We start from the raw sequence: 21,659 nt of genomic DNA, 5'->3' as shown, positions 1-21,659 counted from the left end.
TTCATATTAATTTTCCACAGACTTATATTTTTAATAGATGTTTATTCATTTACCTTAATGTTTTGGTTTTGATTTCAGTTTGCCTGAGGAGTCGCAAAACTTTTGCTTCAAAGGAAGGTAAACATGCCCATTCACTTTCAGTTCTTTCAATACTTTCTAGGAGTGTTCTTTTTGATTGACTTCCAAACAAAGAATCAAGTACAGAATGAAGCCTAACACTTGGACAGCAGGCTGAGGCTTCCTAACAATAATACAATAGAAAATACTAAGCTTCACAATAATTATACACATAAAACAAAAATTAGTAACATTAAATAAAAAAAACAACAACCTTCACTTGCTTAATCATTCAACACAGATAGGGTTCTCTACAATAACCTATTCAACACAGATAAAGTTCTCTACAATAACCTATTTAACACAAATAAGGTTCTCTACAATAACCTATTTAACAACTTGTGAAGCATATTAGAAACAGCTAAACTAATTTTTTTAAGCTTATGTATTTCTGAAATATTTACCATAATTTGAAGATTAGGAATTACTGGATGTTTTGAGGCTGGACATACTGTACAGGACATTGACAACTCTAAATTGACAGAATCAATTTGTATAAAGATCAGCTATGGAGCTATATGATTTAAAATCTTGAGACTTAATAATTAATGAAAATAATGTCAGCTTTTTACTGTAAGTTATTCAAAATAAGTAACAAACAATCAAATGCAAGTTTTAACAATAATCTAACAACTTAAGTTATTAACAAATAAAATAGACAAAACCTATGCATGTATTACCTGCAGTGCATGGACAACTCCATTTCAAATGAAGTGTCAATCTATTGTTCATTTCTTCACAGATATCTGATATTTCTGTTTGCTCTAAACTTGAGATCACATTGACATAATTTGTGCATAAAATTGTTTTAGTACCATCACTTTCATTAAGCTCTTGCCTGAAGAATAAAAGCAATTTCTGTTCATGTCAATACCTTAAAAATGATTTTTTTTTAAATTGGGAAAGGTGAGAGGTGGTGGTGGAGAAAGACATTGTTATCTGGATTGTTGCAGTTAGTTTTAGTGTGGAGTTTTTGTGTATAGTAACAATGTTCACAAATTGAGAGTGTCCATTTCTTCTATGGAGATGTACAAAGTGCACCACTTTCTTCTAGGTGCCCTGATGTCATTTTGCAATTGGAATTAGTTTTTGTTCTTTGTGGCTTTGTCATGAGTTATACAATGTCAATTACCAACTCTTAGTTTGGGTTGCCATTCATCATCTTGAGCTTGAGAGAAAAGCTGTGTTTCTTTTGGTCCTAAATACTTCTTGGTTTTACCCTACTTGACAGCCTAAGCCATATTGCCTTGAATCTATTCTGAGTAGGACTCTTCCCTGTTAAGGGTGAGTTTTATTTTATATTAATATGATAGATTTGTTAAAATTTATAGTTTTAGATTAGATGTTAAGAGTCTAGTGTTTCTTTCTATAGAGTTTCAGTGTTGGTGTTACCTATTTCAACATTGGGTTTATTTTGTTTGCACTCATTTTACCCTTGACAGTGTAGTCCTCATCATTGCCAGTGTTGAAGTTGCCAGGAAGTTGTGACAGTCCTTAACTACCATTATCATAGTTGGTCTTCCAATGACAGTTTTGAAGTATCTTTTTCAGTAAAGAATCTTTGATCCAAGTTGTGGAACAATTGCTGTTGTTAAAGTCACTATTGTTGTTATACAACACCATATAAGCTGCTTATTACATTAATATTTCAAAATTAATTACTATGAATGTAATTAGGATTTAATATCTTTATATTTAACTTTAATTACTCATTATCCACATCATTTATGTTAATATTATTGTGTAAATATCATAACATTAAATTCATATTTTTATTTTAAATCATCATTAACATAGTTTATTACTTTATGTATGACTATGTGTGCATGGTGTGTCTGTTAGCCTGAACCTAGGGATTTTTAAAAATAATAAAGCAAAAAAAATAATTATTAGTTCTCAAATAAACAACAGTTATTGCAATTTAAATTATACTTACTTCCTATACATTGAGTACATCTAATAACACATAAAGAAAGTCCTGACAGACATGGTGAATGCTACCATGGTCGCTTTTTAAATGCATAAAAAAAAATTCAAACTAGAGAGCTCAAGATTCCTCAGGCCAATACAATAAACACTGTGCCAGAGAAGTGCTTATGAAAAATAGAAGGTTTATAGTTATCTATTGATAGTTTAAGAGATGACCTACTTCTCTACAAAAAGTCAAAAGGGAACTAATACAACTTATACCACCACACCTGTCAAGTACAATTTCTTTTCCTTGTTCAATACAAAACAAAATAATTAATTACCAATAGTTAAAATACTAATTTGTTTATTTTTATGGATTCGTGCTTTGTCAGGTAAAAAAATAATAATTATGCAACATTTTAACTATATTCAACATTGGGTATGGAAGAAATAACATTAACAAGCTTTTTACAAGGCAGACAGACAGAGTGAGTTGATATAAGATTTGTAATGTTTGCTATTCCAGCACTGTGAGCAGCTTTCTTTGTGAACTCACCAAGGTGGAAAAATGCTGACAATGACACCTGGCTTCAGAATAAGTTTCTCCACTGTTTGCTTAGAGAATATTGCTTGACATAGCTCTTGTGTAGCAATGACTAGGCAGTGGCCTAAATAGACTGAGACCTCATTCACCAGTTTCAATATTTTCAAAGTTGTTGACTTTTTTTTAGTTACTGTAACAAAGACAAAAATTGTATTCAAATATTAAAAGTTTAACACATTTTTTACTATCCTAATAATGAAATCAAATGACTGTTTTTAATATTACAAAATGTAATGAAAAAAATGATGTTAATCATAAATGATATGCTATTTTAACTATCAATCTCTTTACATTCACTGCAATATGAAGGAAAATGTACCTTTTTGGGTGCTAGAAGAATATTTTAAAAAATTGTCTGAGCATGTTGAAAGCAAATATCCACCAAAGGTGTGATTGACATTTTACCTTTTAATTTATTCTTTTTTTTTTATTCTAATGTCCTGCTTCTCTCAGGCCTGTTAAGAATATGGCCAAACCATTAGCATGAAGAAAACAAAACATTATGGGACCACTTGCTACAGCACCACCCACTATCCTCATTGACAATAACAAGCTGAATGCCGAAAAAATGTATTCTGCTACATTGGATTCACAATTCAAGATGACCTGTCTCAAGAAGAGGAGATAAAAAAAAAGGCTGCATTGATCTTCACTAGACTCAGACCAAAAGTTTGGGAAAACCAGAAGCTCACTACAGTGACAAAAATAAAGATCTACAAGGCATATCTTCTGAGTATGGCAGTGAGTCATGGACTACCTATGCATGCAAAGCAATAGAGAAAACTAAATTCATTCCACTTGGATTGTCTCTGAAGGATCTCTAAAATCACTTGGCAAGAGAGAGTGACAATACCCTGGTACTGAGATCCTTGTGCAAATATGTCTTCAAAGCATTTTTGCAATCCTCAGACAACGATGCCTGCGATGGAATGGTCATGTCCGCTGGATGGAGGTCAATCGCATCCCCAAAATCATTCTTTACTGTCAACTCACATCAGGCTCAAGAAAAACTAGTCACCCCCACCAGCATTATGTGGATGTAATTAAACAGGACCTCAAAGCAGTGAATATTGATACTGACCATTGGGATTAAAGAACTACAACGCAAGTGAAAAAACATGGGCCTCAGCTGTGGAAGAAATACATACTAAATGAAAAATGGCTGGCTCCTCTATCACCAAAGCGAAAGCCACCTTAACTTGTAATATATGTGGACAGGATTGTCTCTCCAAAATAGGTCTCCACAGTCACATGAAACAAGTGTTCTATGAGATGAACCCTAGTTGTTCAACTGTTGGCTGGTATTTATTTGTTTTAAATTTGTGTTTGGTCTGAAAGTTGTTAGGAATACAGAATTTATATTTCCCAATTTCACTTTGAAAAAGTGGCAAGGTAAAAGGTTAGAAAAAATTGCTGGATAAAATCATTTGATGAATGACACCCTTAGGTTTCTTTCCTAGCCCCACTCTTGAACATGGTTCAGTTTAGCTTTAGGACTGTTTTACAATAGTTACAACTAACAGAATAAATAGTACATCTTTAAACAAAGTTAAATAAAGTCAAAAAGCCCTCTTCATGATTATATCAGTTTGGCTTTGTGATTTGTTGATGTCAAAGATCTCTAAAGAAATTACTTATATCATCTTCTAAATAGAAACAGTAATCTGTTATAAATTAAATTTTAACATGATTTTGTCTTTCCTTTTAAAAAATCTTCCTAGAGATGACTGCTGCACTAGTGGACTGATCATGTGTGCTTTGGATTGTTGAAACTTTGGTACAATTTTTTATTTCCATTTGTCACAGTCTCGGTTGACATTGCCTGCTATACGTTCACCTTGGGTCATGAAGGTGAAAGGCACATGAAACCTTTGATTTAGAAAGAGGAAGTAAGAATGACTAAATTGACTTTTAGTCAGTAGTATTTTTTGTTTAGTCGAGAACAGTAGTAACTTTGAGTGGAATAGAGTCGTCTCTGGGACTTGATACTGTACACATAGTTCTAATAGTTGTTTTCTGTACTTAGAGCTGGATACATATTATTGGAGTTTACTGTTACCCGCTGTGATGCGGACGTACTTTAGTAGTGAAGTTGTGTTATAAAGGATTTATATATTTGATACCGCTGTTATACGGATGTAGTTATATTTCAAATTGGATATTTTGATGTTACGACTACAAGTGCAGTACGTTAATATTATTGAATAAACCTCATATTTGTCTCCTGAAGATCGACTCGAAGTCTTTGTATACTATTCACGTATGTTACATTCTTCAACATTACATACATTGAACACAAACATAACCTTTACACAATTACATGTAATTCTCAGCTTTACAGAAGGAAATTGAGGTATTTGATCTTAAAATCCTATAAGAAATGACTGTTCCATAGTTTACCAACATTTTTTTATATGAACTATAGAGACTCAGTTAGGACTTTTGTAATAAAGGAATCACAAATCTGAATATTTTAAAATTGTATTGCACATGACAAAGTGATTAAAAATTTATTTTCTTTATAAATATTCTAAAAATAAAATAAACACACCATCAGCAATGCCAGCACCAACAGAGTGATACCAAAATCGAACTGAAGATTTCTCCCAGTTAATTAGTTGACAAAGTCGACCAGCAAGTGTGTCTCTAAAACAAAGAAATTTTGATTGTCATACAATATTCAAACCTGCATGTTACGCATTCATTTTAAAGCCAGGATACTCTGTTGAAAAATAAAGACAGTTGTACCCTGAATACTGTTTTGTTAGGCTGATAAAAAAAATATAATCCTCACAGTGATTTGAAATTAAAAAAAAAATAGTTTAAGGATTTTTCCTTTTCAGAGGGACATATAACAGAGTAAACAATACTTTGGATATTTTTTCTTTTTCTTGGTTGAATCTTGTCCTTGAACTGTATCTAATGGATCTATTTTGACAGGAGTTTTCTGTTTCTGACCAGCTAGTATCCAGTCACTTGCTCGTATAGTCTCTGCTTGAGGAGAACTGCTAGAGGAAATGCCAGTAGGGTCAATCTAGACAGCAAAAAAAAAAATGTGAATAGGATACTACCATTGGCTGAGTACACTTAAATCACTGAGTACACTGTAATTTATCTAGACAAGAGAACATAAATAACTAGGCAAGCATGTACAATACTTGGATTGCTTATTGGAGGATTATGTTTTTTTTCACAGGACTACAGAGATTATGAACTAGTGCTAGCATAAAGTGAATAGTAAAGAAAGTTGGAACTAGTTAACTAGATTATTAAGTTTATTTATAAGCAAGTTTTAGCTTTTTTAGCTTATTAAACCCTTCTTTTTTTCCTTTCATACAAAAAGAATTCTAACACTCAAATACTTTTATTTCTTAAAACCTGGCCAGATAAGTTTATACAGCTCTAAGGTATAGGATACATGCCTAACAACTATCTATCAAAACAAAGAATAAATTCTGGTGACATTTTTAACATGACACTGACAATATTTTAAATTATATTTCAAAATTTTCACAGACTCTGAATTGACTTTAAAAGTAGAGAGTGCATCAAGATGCTGGTCAAGTGAGTGAAGTACAGTAGTATAGAAGTAGCACTAGGCAAGACCAAATCTGATTGCAAAAATATATTTCTAAAAATAGTGTAGACATATAGCCTACATCATAGCAAGACCCATCCCAACTTATTAGAATAAAATGTTTAAATCTGACAATTGAAACTGTCTTCTGAAGAACATAATATCTGATAATGCATGAGTTCTTTCAAAAAAAATTGTTTTGTGCTATTATTATTATCTTCACTTATTAATTTAAAAAATGTGAACTCAAAATTGTTGAGTATACCCAGTTTCCTATAAATTCATACAAAAGTGAATGACAGAAAACTATACCCAACTGCAGAATTCAAAAAGATGTTATCTACTGATATATAAAAATATATTTGAAAATGAATCAGCCAACATTTGTTTGCTCATAGAAATGATTAAAAAAAATATTACAGAATTGATATCAAAGAATTACCTTTGCACTTTCAGTGTCAGACAAATGTTCCACACATTTTTTTCTCTTTGAGTGATCAATGTCAAGCTGAACATTTTTCTCACTGTCATAATCTGAGCCTGAAGATACATCACTTATTGTTCCCATAAGTTCTAAGTCAACTTTGGGCTTGTGTTGAAAACATATCTTTGGCTTGCGCTTCCTAACACGTCCAGCTATGAATTCTTTGTGCTTACTTATTGGGCTGTCATGATGTAACAGACCCAATGAAGACTCAAAATCTTGTGTCTTACTTTCAAAATGTTGGTTGAATTGACTAACTTTGTTTTCCTCATTACAAATATCACTCAAGTTAGCTATAGCTCTTTGATTACTATCAGTAGATGGTGTAGCTATTAAATCTATTTTTATGGAATCAAAACTATGTAGATCTTTGGACTTGCTTGAATTAAACTGTGAATGAGATACGCATCTCCTTTTATCATTGATTTTTTTCTTTGAAATAACATTTGTAGCCTTGTCTTCATCAGATGAACTACTAGACCATTCAATGTCATTAACAAGAGGACAATCTGTTGATTTAATATAGCAACATCAAAATTACAGATTTTAAACAATATTATTTATTTATTCATAGTAAAAAAAAAAAGTTAAATCATGTAAAGTCATAATTCTTTTGATTAAAAAAGATACATTAAAAACAAACATAAAAAAAAGGGGGAAATAAAAACCTGATTGATTATCTACTTGAAATTGTGGCACTAAATGAGTCTGATGAAACTCTTCATGGTTTGTAGCATAAATATTTTTATGTATGTTGCGAGTCTGGACATGGAATCTTGATCTTTTTCTTTTGGACACTTTACATGGTCTATCTGGTGTCTTCACAGTTTTTATTTCAATCTGTGTTTCAATAGCATTATTATCCTCCTGCTTGTTGGAAGTTGTTGAAGAATCCTGCATTAGCCACTGATATTTGTCTACTCCAACAAACCCATCTTTACAATGTTGCCAAGCAGAATGAGTCATTTCAAGATCTATCAAAATAGTACATTGTATGATATATTATAAAGTTGGATGAAAATAAAATTTAGCAAAAGAATTACTTAATATAACAAGGTTACAAAGACAGTTTGTGTGGAAACACAATCTCAAAATCGTCCCCGGAAGTGGTCCACCCAGGCAGGTAAAAAGGCAGGTATCAATATTTTCAGAAAGAACAACAGAATTAAATTCTATCAAAGACAAATGACAGAAGAATGGAGAAAGAAGGCTGACAGATCTTGTGTGATGCCCAACAGACCAAAGGATAGGTGAAAGTGAATGTGAAGTTACATGCGAACAAGGCCTAACTGATGTCTTTTAATGAATATCTAATTCATCTAATTGTTTTGTAAAGGGTCGATCTCTTATTTAAAGCCTAAAAAAAAACAAAAAAAAAACGTTTTCATAAAAAAAATAAAAATTTCCTTTAGTTAAGTGTCCTGTGACCGTAGTGTAGCACTGCAGTTTACACAATAATAAGAAAACCTACTTATTAATTGTTGTTTTAAATTATGTCCAACTTATATGCATACTAAATAGATTTTTTTCTTTACTCTTAAAAAAAAAGTAAACATTATTTTTGGGTAAATGTAGTAGTTAGTAGGACAGAACTTACATAACGTAGCAATACAAATGTAAACAAAACTCTAAAACCATTTGCATAAACGTGTTAAAAATATGGTGAATAGTTGTCTCCCCTACTAAAGAACCTCCCGTGTTTGTTACTATTAATAGTGAATAGTTGTAAAAGTGGTGTATTTTTATGAAAAAACTGCTTGCATAAGTGATTTAAAAAATTAGATTTTTTGCTATTAGAAAAGAAAAAAGTAGCCCTTGCATCAGAACTTTGAATGGACTAAAATATTATGCTGTCTGATTTTCACTATCTTTTCTTGTTTACGAGATCTAAACGGGACGGACGGACATTTCACACAAAACTAATAGCATCTTTTCCCCTTTCAGAGTCTGCTAAAAATTGATAGAAGTGCAGTATTTCCAGTGGCTGCACAGCCCCAGCTGTGACCTGCATATTTTGCCACATCCAAGGCAAGCATAACCATTGTCTGCAGGTGGTCAATTTAGATTATCTTTTCGCTTCTGCGTTTGTCCTCAGCAGAGGATTTTCTTTTGGTCTCAAATGTGTATCCCGGGACCTTCGTGAGTGACCTCCAATTGTCTCGTTCTGAGGCCGCATGCAGCCAGGTGCTCTCTTCTATGTCAGCCATTATAATGTAATAGCTAAACCCATGGAACTCAGTTTCTGTAGTTTGCTTTAGTTTTTCTCAGGCTATTGCTTGAATTCTCATATATTTACTTTATTGAAGGACCCCAGCAACTGGTAAGAAAAAATGTGCTTGAAATATTTCAGTTTGGGGAGGGGGTATTATCCCAACCTAACCCCTTTGTTACACATATGCTTTAATTAGATGTGTTTTTAATAGAAATGCTTACAATATAAATATGAATTTAAAAATAATAATTTTTTTAGGAGTTTCAATTAGTTTATGTAGTGCTGTGTGATGCTTCATTGTGTATATTTCCTGTTGGGGAGATCATCATCAATGCCAAACTTCAAGAGTCTTGGACAAAAACGCCTGTGTTGTGTGCAATCTACATATGTCCACATACAGGTCAAAAGCATATGGCTTTCAAGACCTATTGAAACAAATTCAGCAAATGTCAAAGTTTGTGAAACATGGTACTGTGAGATAAGCCTTAAACCATGCAAAGTATGAAAGACTGAGATAATAGCTCATCCTGAACCATACTATAATAGCTTGTTGAGGGTTGGGCAGCCTCAACCATGGGGAGGTTCAGTCAGCAAGGCTGGGCACCTCATGTGCTCCACGGGTTGTCCCAGCACTCAAATCATTTTTCTATTTTTATTGTTTGAATCATAGTTAGAGCAAAAGTCCCAGGCTGTTTGATGTTAGCCATCACTGGCAGACCAAAGAGTCTGTTGCCAGTCTGTAACACCTATATTATCATTAAACTAGTACACTATTTTGCATATCCAGTCTTAGGCCACTGCAACCTATGCGACTGCAGTGGGCCCCCACTTTCATAGGACCCGTGCTAGTTCAAGGTATATAAATTATTAAATTAAACCATTTTTTAACTTAAAACAAATTTCCCGCACCCTCATGTCGATTTACCAGGAGGTCAACAATTCACAAAGGGGGATGGGAGCGGGCAGGATTTGATAAATTTTTAAACGACAGTCTAGCGCGCAGGCAGACATCCGTAGTGTGAACACTACTCTTGTGTTTTCTCGTGGACTATCCGCAGAAATAAAAGAGTGATCTTTCCTTTACTTCTTGTTTAAACTCTTGAGGGAAGAGGAGAATTATATATATAGATTCTCATTATGTTACTTTGGGTTCTTATGTGTAACACCTATATTATCATTAAATTCTCATGACGTTACTTTGAGTTCTTATGTGTAGTCTTGAATCATAATTAAATATCATAACAATGAGCAATCCTTTTGTTAGCAGACAATGAATTTATTGATTTAAATTTATAATTGACAGGTAACCCAGCCATAAATCGTAGGCAATGCGTAGTACACAATTACTTTTGTTTTGAGAAAAATATATTAGAGTAAAGTACATATCGCGGACACTGTCACCTCGTGGACAGCTCACTATATTTTCCTTCATATCTCCATTATTTTAATTGTTTTTGCTAAGCTATTATATTCATAATGCGCATGCTCCATTTCTTTACTGTTCTGACATATAAATAGGCAGGAAAACACATGGTTTCTCAGCAAAGCATTGCATAGAGTCAAAGTAAAATAAGTAAGGGTGTCTGCGCCTATGTACATTTTTCAGAAAATAAGAGATCACGGACACTGTTATAATATGCTTAAATGTCTTTAAAAATGTTACAGCTTTTTTTAGTTTATACATAATGTAAAATAGGGGGGGGGGGTGAAACAGTCAACATGAAAAAGCTGGGAAGAGGAGGGGAGGGGGTCTTAGCCCCCTTTTCATTCAATGTAACAGAAGAGACTGGAAGGAAGGAAGGGAGGGATGAGTCCACTAAAAGCTTGGCTGACAAGATAGGGACTACAGGTAGGTAGGCTTACAACAGGTGTGACCTTGGTGTAGTTGATCTACACTTGGCTAACTAACAAAGGAGAGGGTGTGGGAGGAGGAGGAAGAAAACTTGCTATCACCTACTAGCAGGGTGCAGGCCTTACTCCCCAATGCCATCCCTCTCATCACAGCTTGACCACTCTAAAATCTACCTTGATCCCATTCCAACCTCCTTGCTCCTTGAATGTTTAGATGAGCTTGTACCCACAATTACTAACATTGTGAACTCTTCACTGACTTCAGGCACTGTACCACAGCAATTTAAGCATGCAATTATCAGGCACTTATTAAAGAAATCCAGTCTTAACCCGGGATGTCTAAAAAAAAAACTATCGTCCAGTATCAAATCTTCCCTTCCTGTCTAAGCTTCTGGAACGCATTGTGTTAGCGCAAATTCTTTCTCATCTTGAACAGTACTGTCTCTTGGAAGAATTTCAATCTGCATATAGGAAGTGCTGTAGCACAGAGGCAGCAGTGGTCAGGGTACTAAACGACTTACTTCACAATTTTGACATAGGCCACATATCAATTCTTTCCATGCTGGACTTGTCCGCAGCCTTTGATATGTTAGACCATGAAATTATGATGGCCAGATTCTCTGCCACTTTTGGTTTAGCAGGAATCGACCTAAAGTGGCTTGGATCCTACCTGACTGAACACACCTAAAGTGTCGTTGTTAATGGGACAGAATCAACAAGCTTACTCTTGAAGTACAGAGTACCCCAAGGATCAGTTCTAGGCCCAGTACTGTTCACTATGTATACATATCCACTCAGCAGTGTCATACGACCAACCGGTATCTTATACCATTTCTTTGCCAATAACTCAAAGTTATACGATTCCTCAGTACCCTCATCTGGCAGAGAAAATCAGTGGTACTGTTGCAAGGGTGAGTGATTGGATGGTTGAGAATAAACTCAAGATGAATGAAGACAAGACAATTAAGATTGGCACTCTGAACAACGTCTCAAAAGTCGAGAGCACAGATTCTCATTTTATCACGAACTGCCAGGTTCCTTACGTCCCTGTAGTGCTCCCTGTAGTGCGGAATCTTGGAGTTTTCTTTGACTCAACACTATCTTTTGACCCACACATAGGTCAGCTCTGCAAGGGTCTTTATCTGCAGCTGCGCAGATTAGGCCAGATCCAACCATATTTAACAACAGAGTCAACAAAAACGCCATCTGTGGCATTCATACTCTCCCGCCTTGACTACTGCAATGCCATGCTAGCAGGTATATCTAATAACAAAATAGCCAAGCTGCAACGTATTCAGAACAATGCTGCAGAAAAATGTCCTTAGAAAAACAAGACGAAATTCTGCTACTACGCTCTTGCGCACGCTCCATTGGCTTCCTGTGAAAGCGAGAATCAATTACAAGGTCGCCACACTTTGTCATCAGTGTATATATAACAATGAGACGCCCTTGTACCTTAGCGAACCGATTACTCCATATGTCCCCCAGAGAGCCCTACACTCAATGGACTCAACGCTTTTAATGGTGCCACGCTTCTCCCTCAAAAGCTACAGACTGCGGGCTTTTTCAGTGTACGGACCAAAGGTTTGGAACTCACTCCCCATTGATCTCAAACAGACAACATACTACACCACTTTTAAGAAGAACATTAAGACCTATCTGTTTAAAACTTTTTTAGATTAATTGTCATTTTAGCTGTTGTGTTTGTCTTTGTAATGTTATCACAGCGCCTTGAGCTTACATTTTGTTTGTTAACAGCGCTTTATAAATAAAATTATTATTAATGGACTGGACCCAGTGGAGAACTGTAATCCTTTTCATGTAGAGCTGATACCTCCATGTTTAAATCGGCTAGCCCGCTGTGAAGCTAGGAAAACATTTGCAGCACCATTATAATGTAAGGGGGGAGAGACAGGACTGAAATAATGATCCCAAAATGTGGAACTGCTCCAAAGCAAATCTTTCTCCCCCATGTCAAAATAGGCTTGACCATAGACATTGTTTTGCAGCTAGGGAAAAAATAGCAGATGCAACATGGATATTAATGTAATTAGGGGGAGGAGGTCTACAAAAATCATTTTAACATGAAGATTTAGACTAGTTGGAGATGGGAGAGGGTGCAACTTGTGACATCAATAATAAACAGAGAAAGGCTAGAGTTAGAGTGAGTGTGGAAAAAATGACAAAGAATTGATTTTCTTAGTCTTTTGTAAAATAAAACAGCTTAAAGGAAAGAATTGTAAGATTATATTGATTTTTATATGACTTTTATATACTGTGTCTGTGAAGTTTTCACAATGTCCGCAAGTTTTTATTTTTTTTTAAATTGTCAGTGAGATAAGTGAAACCCACCAGAAGTAAATTTCAATTATTTTTTTTTATAAACACAGGGTTATCATGCAGCAAATATATAATTATTAGCCAATAGCTGAGGAGTATTCTGATGCTTTCACTTTTTTCCCAAGTCTAACCATTTCAGAGAAAAAAAATTTCAGGTGAAAATGGGTGCAAAAGTGTCTGCACTACGATCATTACTCTCGTATGTTTATCTCTAATATTCTTTCTTGGTATGCCAGTCTTCCCAGCATGTAGACCCCTCCTTAATACACAAGTACATTTGGCAAAGTTTGCACCAAAATTTGTTTTAATTTTCTTGTCAGGCCTGCTATTATAATCCATGTCTGGAAACTGCTTTACATGTTTATTGAATTTGTAAGCACAAACTACACATAAATTATTTCCAGTAGCTGTTGGGGACAATTGAGGACAGTGTAAACCCAACATTTTGTAGTCTCACATGAGTGTCAGCAGGGAGTAGAGCCTTTTTTGCTTCAACTCTTGTATCCCCAATAAGTGACAAACAAATGTCATCTTTGAACATTGAGAATGTTCTATATCCTTTGCCTGGTTGTTTGTGGGGACTAAATTGTTCCATAAGAATGCATTGTTGCAAGCCCACAAAAAAAAAGTACTATTAATCGCTGAGGCCAACAATAATGTTGACATGTTTTGTTGAGGCTACAAATCTGGTCGTTAACATCACAACCACCCATGTATTTGGTGTAGTCAATGCAGAGTTGTGGTGTTGTTCCATCCTTATTTCTTCTTTTTAGGGTGCCCATGTTGTTGGATTGTGATAATGAAGAAATAATATGAATGGGTCTTTGGTCCATCCATACTAGGCATGTAATATTGCCATGACAGATAAATTCAGATTTTCTTCATCTTTGTCAGTTCTTTGGGGTAAAATTTTCTATTTGTCATAGCAGCTCCAACAGCAAACGTTCCATAAACATTGAATAAAGTGTCAAACAAAGTGACACTGTTGTAGATTCTGTCCATGCATACAATATGGTTTTTATTTATCTAGTGATCTGTTGATAAAAGTCTTACAACAACGCTGCCAATGACACCAAGCTCTGGAATGACATTGCCAGTTTTGCCGTTGTAAATTTCCAAGTTCATTATATAGCCTGTGTTTGATTCATGAGATAAGCTTCGATTTGATGGGTTTTGATTTTATGTATTGCTTTATAGCTAGTCGGCCTTTGCAAGGAATCATTCCTTCATCCAAGCTGAGACATTGGAATGGTGAGTAAAAGTGATGACATTTTGTAAGCTTCATGTCCAGCATTAGTCTAACTTTGTAGATTTCGTCTGTTTTATTTACAGTAGGATTCAGCTCATCAATAAAATGAAGATGTGTCCATATAGACAAAAAGTGATCTCTCTGCATGACACTGCAAAAACCAGGTGTTTCAGTCACAGGTGATTTGCTGGAACTAGTCCAGTAGTCTTTGTACCTAGGTTTTTTTTTGCACTGCTCCATTTGAAGTCACAATCCAAAAAAAGCTTTGAGTTAATGGACAGTTAATGGGATGAAGTCCTTAGCATAATAACTGTTTGGCTTTTGTTGTTTTACCTGAGAAGCACATCTGTTTGTTTCCTCACAAAACGTTTGCCAAAAATTGTCATTTAGAAACAGGTCTAGAAAAGCAATAGCTGTGCTTTGAGCTGAAATATGACTAGGCATGTTTTTAGCATCCAGCTATTTCTGTGAATGTTCTATTACTAGATCTAAACTGAGTAATAAATGTATTCAATTCTGACCAGTCAGAATCAAATGTAGATCCATTTTGGGGGCAATGCCCCTTTCCATGCCCACTTTCCTTCGATGGACTTGGTGCTGGTACAAGTGAAGATCTAGGCAAATCTAGTGTCTTCATTTACTGTACTAATTTCATCTAGATCTAGATGATGGTCAGAGTCAATCTCCATTTCACTATCACTGTAATCATTTTCTAGAATCTAGATCTAGTTCATCATCCTCAGAATCATTGAGGATATAGTTCACTGCTTCATGCAGAGTTAATCTTTTTGTGTTACGATTACCTGAATCAATAGAGTATCTTTTCATTAAGTAAATCAGTTTACTATTTAAAAAAATAAAACACTCATGGGCACCATCATTACTGTGATTTACCATAAGTCGAATAATCCTACGTGACATGTTTTTTTTCTTGGCATTTTTAATTATGCACTGTTGGTTTAAGGAAAGGTGCGGGAGACAGATATATCGGACTGGCTTTATTTTATTTATATTTTACACACAGACCAATTAATCGGGCTGGCAGGTTCAACAGGTTAACCGCTCCCCCCCCCCCCGCCGCAAATTTAGCACTGACTTTTTGGCCTTTTATTTGGTCAATCAAAGACACTGAGTGTGCTAGATATGTACAGCCGCCCATTTTTCATTTTTTAGGTAAACCAGGTAAACTGCTATGTCCTCCGATGGCTTAAGGAGGGCCAGAATATCTATAGGCCACACAGTTCACAAGCTACCAAGCTTATTAGGCCCCCACCCCATAAATAATATATCTGAACTTCTAAAGGGCCCCATATCTCAAGATTGTCAAAATAGCTTAAAAGGCCTTTCTCAAGACATTCAACTAAATAAGTAGTACTGGTACGTTAATGTCTGTATTGGGGTACTGGGCTTATATAGCATAATCTTATACTATAAATTATAGTTATGTATTATGTCTAATGTCAATGTGTAAAGTCAGATGGAGCATGGGAAAATGACTAAGATTTGTCTGTCTTGACTCAATTGACTGGGCATAAAAAAAATTATAATGATAGATATTAGATTAGTATATTATCTATCAATCTATGATATTTAGAATTTTAGATAAATAACAAAATTGGTAACAGTAGATCTATATAATTTATATAGCCCTAATTAAGCCTAAAAGCTGTTCTATCTTCTAGATCTACTAGATCTAGGACTAGGTCTACCATCTACATCATGATCTAGATTGTAGATTAGCCATTAGGCATTAGCGATTAGATAAAGTGGTCTAAATAATAAAGATTACTCTCGAGTCTACTCAAGACTCACTCATTACTACAAATTACTAGTAGTACTAGTACTAACTATAGGACTAACTATAGGACTAGAGTTCACTAGCTAGAGTGTCACTAGAGTCTAGATCTCATCATGATCTTATCATCTTAGTATTCTTAGACATCTATGATAAATCTATCACTGATCAGTCTAGATTTATTAATCATGTACCGGTATTAGATCTACTTAATTTAATTTTAATACTAGCTTAGTATGCCATAATATTACATACTTTTCCATGAATTTCTCCACTAGAATAAGAGATCTAGAATCTCTAGATCTATGTAGATCTAGATTTAGACTCAAGTAATAATAATAACTTGAAAAAAATGTATTAAAAGCCAAAAAAAAAAAAAGTAAACATAAGAGAATTGTAGAATCTAATCTACTATCTAGATATAGATCTTTTTCATACCCAGATATAGTCTATAACTTGAGTGACTCAGAGATATAAAATATAGGTTTGATAAACATCCGAAATGCAAGGAACAACCCAGAGATGGAAACACTGCTGATGTTGAACTATTAAATTGCTTTCATAGGCTAGTGATTGTTACATAAACTCACCCTAAATCAAAATTGTTCTCTCATCATAGTCATAGACTATGTCACTATATCTACTTTGAATGTAGATTTAGGTCTATTTACTTGACTTCTTATTATGAAACGAAAAATCAATAGAAACAATCAATTGAATCAAAGAGTCTAGATTCTAGACTAAATCTACTTTTATCTAGATCTTTAAAAAAATGCAGTTTTTTTTTTAATTCTAATCTTTTTACACTCGGAGTTAACTAGAGTTTACTAGAGTCAGAGTAGTGTTTGGCCAGTTTGGGTGTAAGTAGGCCCTACGTAAATCTAGTACTTATCTACTACTAGATCTAGTACTACTTAACTACTTACTTACATAACTTAGTCAACTTAGTACTTATTATATGTAGTATATTATACTAGTAATTAGTAGTTACTAGTTAGTAAGGTACAACTCTAATTCTAGATGAGTAGATCTAGATTAGATCTACTCTAGAGTAGTAGAGTCTAGTACTTCATTGACTTAATCAAGTCATTTTATCTTTGAATTACTATACTGACTATATATAAGTCCATAATAATAATAGTGTAGCGCTGATTGCAGTGTAGAGTGTTAAGTGTAGTAAGCTATAATAGCAATGTTAGAAGTAGTATTGATTGACATTGCCCACAATTGTAATTTGTAAATCAAATGTAGTTTGTTGGCCCATGGATCTATTCTAGATCTAGATCTTTATGAAGATCTCCTCTCTATCTTCCAAATAATTAATCTACTTGCTTAATATTAGATATAGTATTTACAATATATCCTCAATTATATCTAAAATTCTAATCTAGTCAGTGAGTAGTATGTGAGTAAGTTCTGGCCTATTGCCGGGGGGGGGGGGGTAAGGGCCCCGGGTTTTCTGCCCTGGTGGAAACGGTCGTAGGAGGGGGATGACTAGGCCAAATGGGCGGTGAGACAAGGCTCCCGCGGGAGTGCCTAAGAGGGTGCAAGAGCATCCTTATTGCACTGTGCGGGATGTAAAAAAGCTCCCGCAGGGATCTGTCAACATCCAGGCACCGTCCCTCAAGGTTAGCCTGGTACAGTATATGAATATGACGGGGGTCACAGTGGTGCGGTCTTTGGCCGGGTCTCTAGTCCGCGAGTCTGAAGTGTCAGTGTCAATTGGAAGTGAACGCAAAAACAAACTCTAAGGTTAACCCCGAGTCTCAACCCCGACGGATATGGTGGTGGGAAGGGGGAACTCGCCGCCCAATTCAGGCTGGTGAAAGGGAGCTTTTGTTCTAAGTGCGACGCACAATACTACTAGACAATTTCAGATGATGGTAGTAAGGGCAAATCACCCCCACTCATCTAGTCAGTGAGTAGTATGTATGTAAGCACTGGCCTATTGCAGGGGGGGGGGGGGCAGCAGTAAGGGCCGATAACCCCCTCATCTGATGTTCCCCCCCTCCCAATAAAAAAAAATAATATAAATTTTATTTATATTTTAACGAACGTTTTTGGTTATGCCTATAGTATGTTAGCCAATTTGGTGGGGTGAGATAATCGCATCAATCCTCCTCCCCCCCCCACCCCCCATCCAACCACTTTTTTTTAGAAATCACAGTTGTAAACAGAATTAGTTACATATCTATATCTATATGATATAAGCTTCTTATTAATATTCTAATCAATCTTTATATTATGTCCCCTCCCCCCTCTTTCTGGTATGTTGTCTGATTCAGTGGGATGCTTACATCTTAGTTTGTGAACAAAATGATTGGAATATCTATATAAAATTTAATAAACTACTTATTTATATTTAAGCCCATTTGTATATTATGTCTCACCACACTCTAATCTCAAATTAAATTATTAGTAAATATAAATTGAAAGATTGTGGTCGATACCAGATGGAACCTTGGGAGGGGTGATAAATTGTGAAGAAGATAGCGACCCTCAAAGCCCTAATCTAAATCATTTTTTTCAATCTGTAGGGTATCTTTTCAAGGAACAAATAGGCTGTATTTGCAATGTAGTTAGGGCCTATTAATTTGTATTAGAATATTTTTCAAGTTAAAAAAATACTCAAAAGTTAGAATATTTTTCAAGTTAAAAAAATACTCAAAAGTTCGAATATTTTTCAAGTTAAAACATTATTCAAAAGGTTTTTTAATATTTTGTGTGTGTCAAATTTCTCAAATATCCAAAGAGCGTTTTACCATCGCTCTGTTGACATCTTATGCTGCCCAAAATAGGCTGACTACAAGAGGTGTCGCTTAACATGAAAATAATGTTATGATAAATATGCCTAATCTAATAAAGATATACTTATACTTCTTGTGCCTTGAATATCAGTCACACTTCAGTGTCAGCCCTTGCCTTCACGTTACTTCATTTTATTTAATTTGACATGCCTTTTTTATTGTATGAATAATGAGCTTTCAATGTCAGGAGAATGTGTTTCTGCAGTTAAGAATGCAAGAAAAACCTTTTGTCTGGGCTCTGCCTCGAATCCCACTGGGGAATCTTACAGCCCTCCCCCAGACCCTCTATCTTACAAGAGAAGGGCCAAAAACGTAACTTTTTTTTCCTAAGGTTAAGAAACACAGCTCTAATTGTAATGTAGACCACTTTTTGTTTTTCTCTGTTATAAATATATTTAAATATATATGCTGTGTGCGTTGATACATGTATAGGGTTAGGGTTTGCTGGGTGTTTGGGTTTGGAAACAATTGCCTCTCACTCAAAAGTTCTGGATCTGCTAGTGTATCTAAGTAGTAGAATTCTGTATAATTATAATAAATAAATACATATTATATAAATCTAGATCTATCCTGTGTGACCCAGTAGCCTAGATAAGTGTGTCTTCTTTTTACAATGCTTATATTAACTCGCTCTATATCTTTCATGGGTGTTGTTTAGATTTCGCAATCGATTTTTCAACCACTTATTTTTATCCAATCATCATAAAATATTGATTACTCATTCCTCAATGACAACATATCATCATATGAATTAATAAAGAAATCAACAAATAAGTTCATAAATAATTGGTAATTAATTAATTATGTTTAAAAAAAATATATAGAAAAAATGTACTTTAGAAGCTAAGGGGAGAACAGCCTTGTGTAGAGAATTAGGAGATAAGAGTTAAAGATAGTTAGGGTAAAATAAATTAATTAGTTTTAATGTAAAGATTATATCAAAGCTGTATGTTTATGTAAAGATTATATCAAAGACTTTATGTATATTAATCAATTATAAATGTTATTTAAGGATAATTAATTACCATTTTCTTAAATTATTTTCCTTCTACAAAAATACAGTGACTTTACATACATCAGTGGCCAAAAATCATTGTAAAATTTATAGGCTAAAATAAAAAAGACCATGAGAAAGAGAAAGCTTTCGACAAAATTGACCATGGTTACTTATTAAAATACTAGACACGATGTTGACAAAATACATTAAACTGATCTACACTGATGCCACAAGCCAACTTTTAATAAACCCTTTTCCCCTCCTCAAGAAAGGACATAGATAAAATTATAAATTTAGATTATTAGATTATTTAGATTATTAATTATGGGATTGGGTAAGTGGAAAATCCCCCAGATATCTCCTTTAACCTTAGAATAGAAAAAGAAATAAAGGTATTTGGCATTGTATGAACAAGAAACCTGACACACTATTGTAAAAAACAGTGGTTGGCCATTTGGATCCAAACAATAAATATGATAGCAATGTTCCAATACATGGCGACTACCAAATTGGAAGAGCTATATTAATACACAACCTGGTCTTCCTGAAGTTAGTCTACTTGGCAAACATAGTAGGGCCACCTTCCAATTTCATATACATTAATATCAGAAAATTCATCTTCTAAAACACAATAAAGAACTTAAAACACTTATACAAGATAAAAGAGAAGAGGGAATTAGTTTACAAGACTTTCCGCCCAAAAATCATAACACTAAGATCAACTTCCCCTTAGTATTATATTATTTTGGGATTAGGTTAAACAAACTGCTTCACATTCAAAATAACACACCTCATTTATTGTGGCAAACATACACACCCATTCTTCAGAACACTTACCCAGCAATAAAACTTAACAATCATGACTCAAAAACCATATACACTATACTCAGGGGTAAGCTCAAAGAAAAGTTAGAATTTAGAATTAAGTGGGGGAGGGAGTTAGGGGCTAAGACAACAAACTTTGCAGACACATTTAGACATTGAGGCGACAAGCACAAAACACAGAAAGCATGGGAGGTGGCCTACAGACTAGTCTTCAGGGTGACTCCATTAAAAAAGTAGCTCCCAAATACAACAGGAACAAACTATACCTCCAAAATATGTAAAATCGAAAACAGAACAGAAATTCAGAAAAACATCTAGTTGGTGAATATAATATTTTTGGAAGATGTAAAAAAAACACCTCTAGATGATATTATTAAGCAAACAGTTAGATGTGCTAGTGTTAATATTATTATTTTCTTAACTCTTTCTCTCCTAACTGACGATACCAACGTTGATTTGACCTCATTAAATTAAATTAATTATTGGTTTCATGAAACTTTAATTTGTGATATATAAAAAGAGCATGTATTCTTTTATAATTTTATACCTAACATAACATTCTCTGATTACATCCAAAAAAGGTATTGAAGCTTAATCATAATAGGGTAGTGAAACACAATTGAGCAAAATAAATAATTCCATCGGAACGTGGAAAATAATTACGGAGTTTAAGAGTTAAATAAAATACCTAATTAAGGCTTTAAATAAAAAACTAACAAAGATTAATGTAATTATTTCAGCAGAATGTAGAAATCTTAACTGAAACGGATATTTACAAATAATTCATCTTAATTAGTTTTAATTATATCATTTTAGAAAATTATTCAATAAGCAAGCAAAATATTTTTAAAATCCTTTAAAAAAAACAAAGCTTATCTAAGGGAAAGAAC

General features: G+C 34.2%; 1 protein-coding gene across 1 annotated transcript in view; it reads right to left on the bottom strand.

Annotated features, from left to right (window-relative positions):
* The window catches only part of LOC106069605 (DNA repair-scaffolding protein-like), a 40,187-nt gene extending 23,659 nt beyond the window's left edge, over positions 1-16,528 (bottom strand). The window contains exons 1-9 of the mRNA XM_056036153.1: positions 16,396-16,528; positions 7,362-7,667; positions 6,652-7,202; positions 5,503-5,666; positions 5,184-5,278; positions 2,585-2,762; positions 798-955; positions 522-589; positions 54-241 (exon numbers count right to left, since the gene is read on the bottom strand). Of these exons, the coding sequence (XP_055892128.1) occupies positions 54-241; positions 522-589; positions 798-955; positions 2,585-2,762; positions 5,184-5,278; positions 5,503-5,666; positions 6,652-7,202; positions 7,362-7,659 (1,700 nt within the window). The 5' untranslated portion in view covers positions 7,660-7,667; positions 16,396-16,528. The remainder of the gene's footprint in view (positions 1-53; positions 242-521; positions 590-797; positions 956-2,584; positions 2,763-5,183; positions 5,279-5,502; positions 5,667-6,651; positions 7,203-7,361; positions 7,668-16,395) is intronic.
* Positions 16,529-21,659: the final 5,131 nt, after the last annotated feature.

Source organism: Biomphalaria glabrata, chromosome 7 (genome assembly GCF_947242115.1).
Source record: "Biomphalaria glabrata chromosome 7, xgBioGlab47.1, whole genome shotgun sequence".
NCBI classification, from domain to species: Eukaryota; Metazoa; Mollusca; class Gastropoda; family Planorbidae; genus Biomphalaria; species Biomphalaria glabrata.
This window is presented reverse-complemented; position numbering and strand designations above follow the sequence as displayed.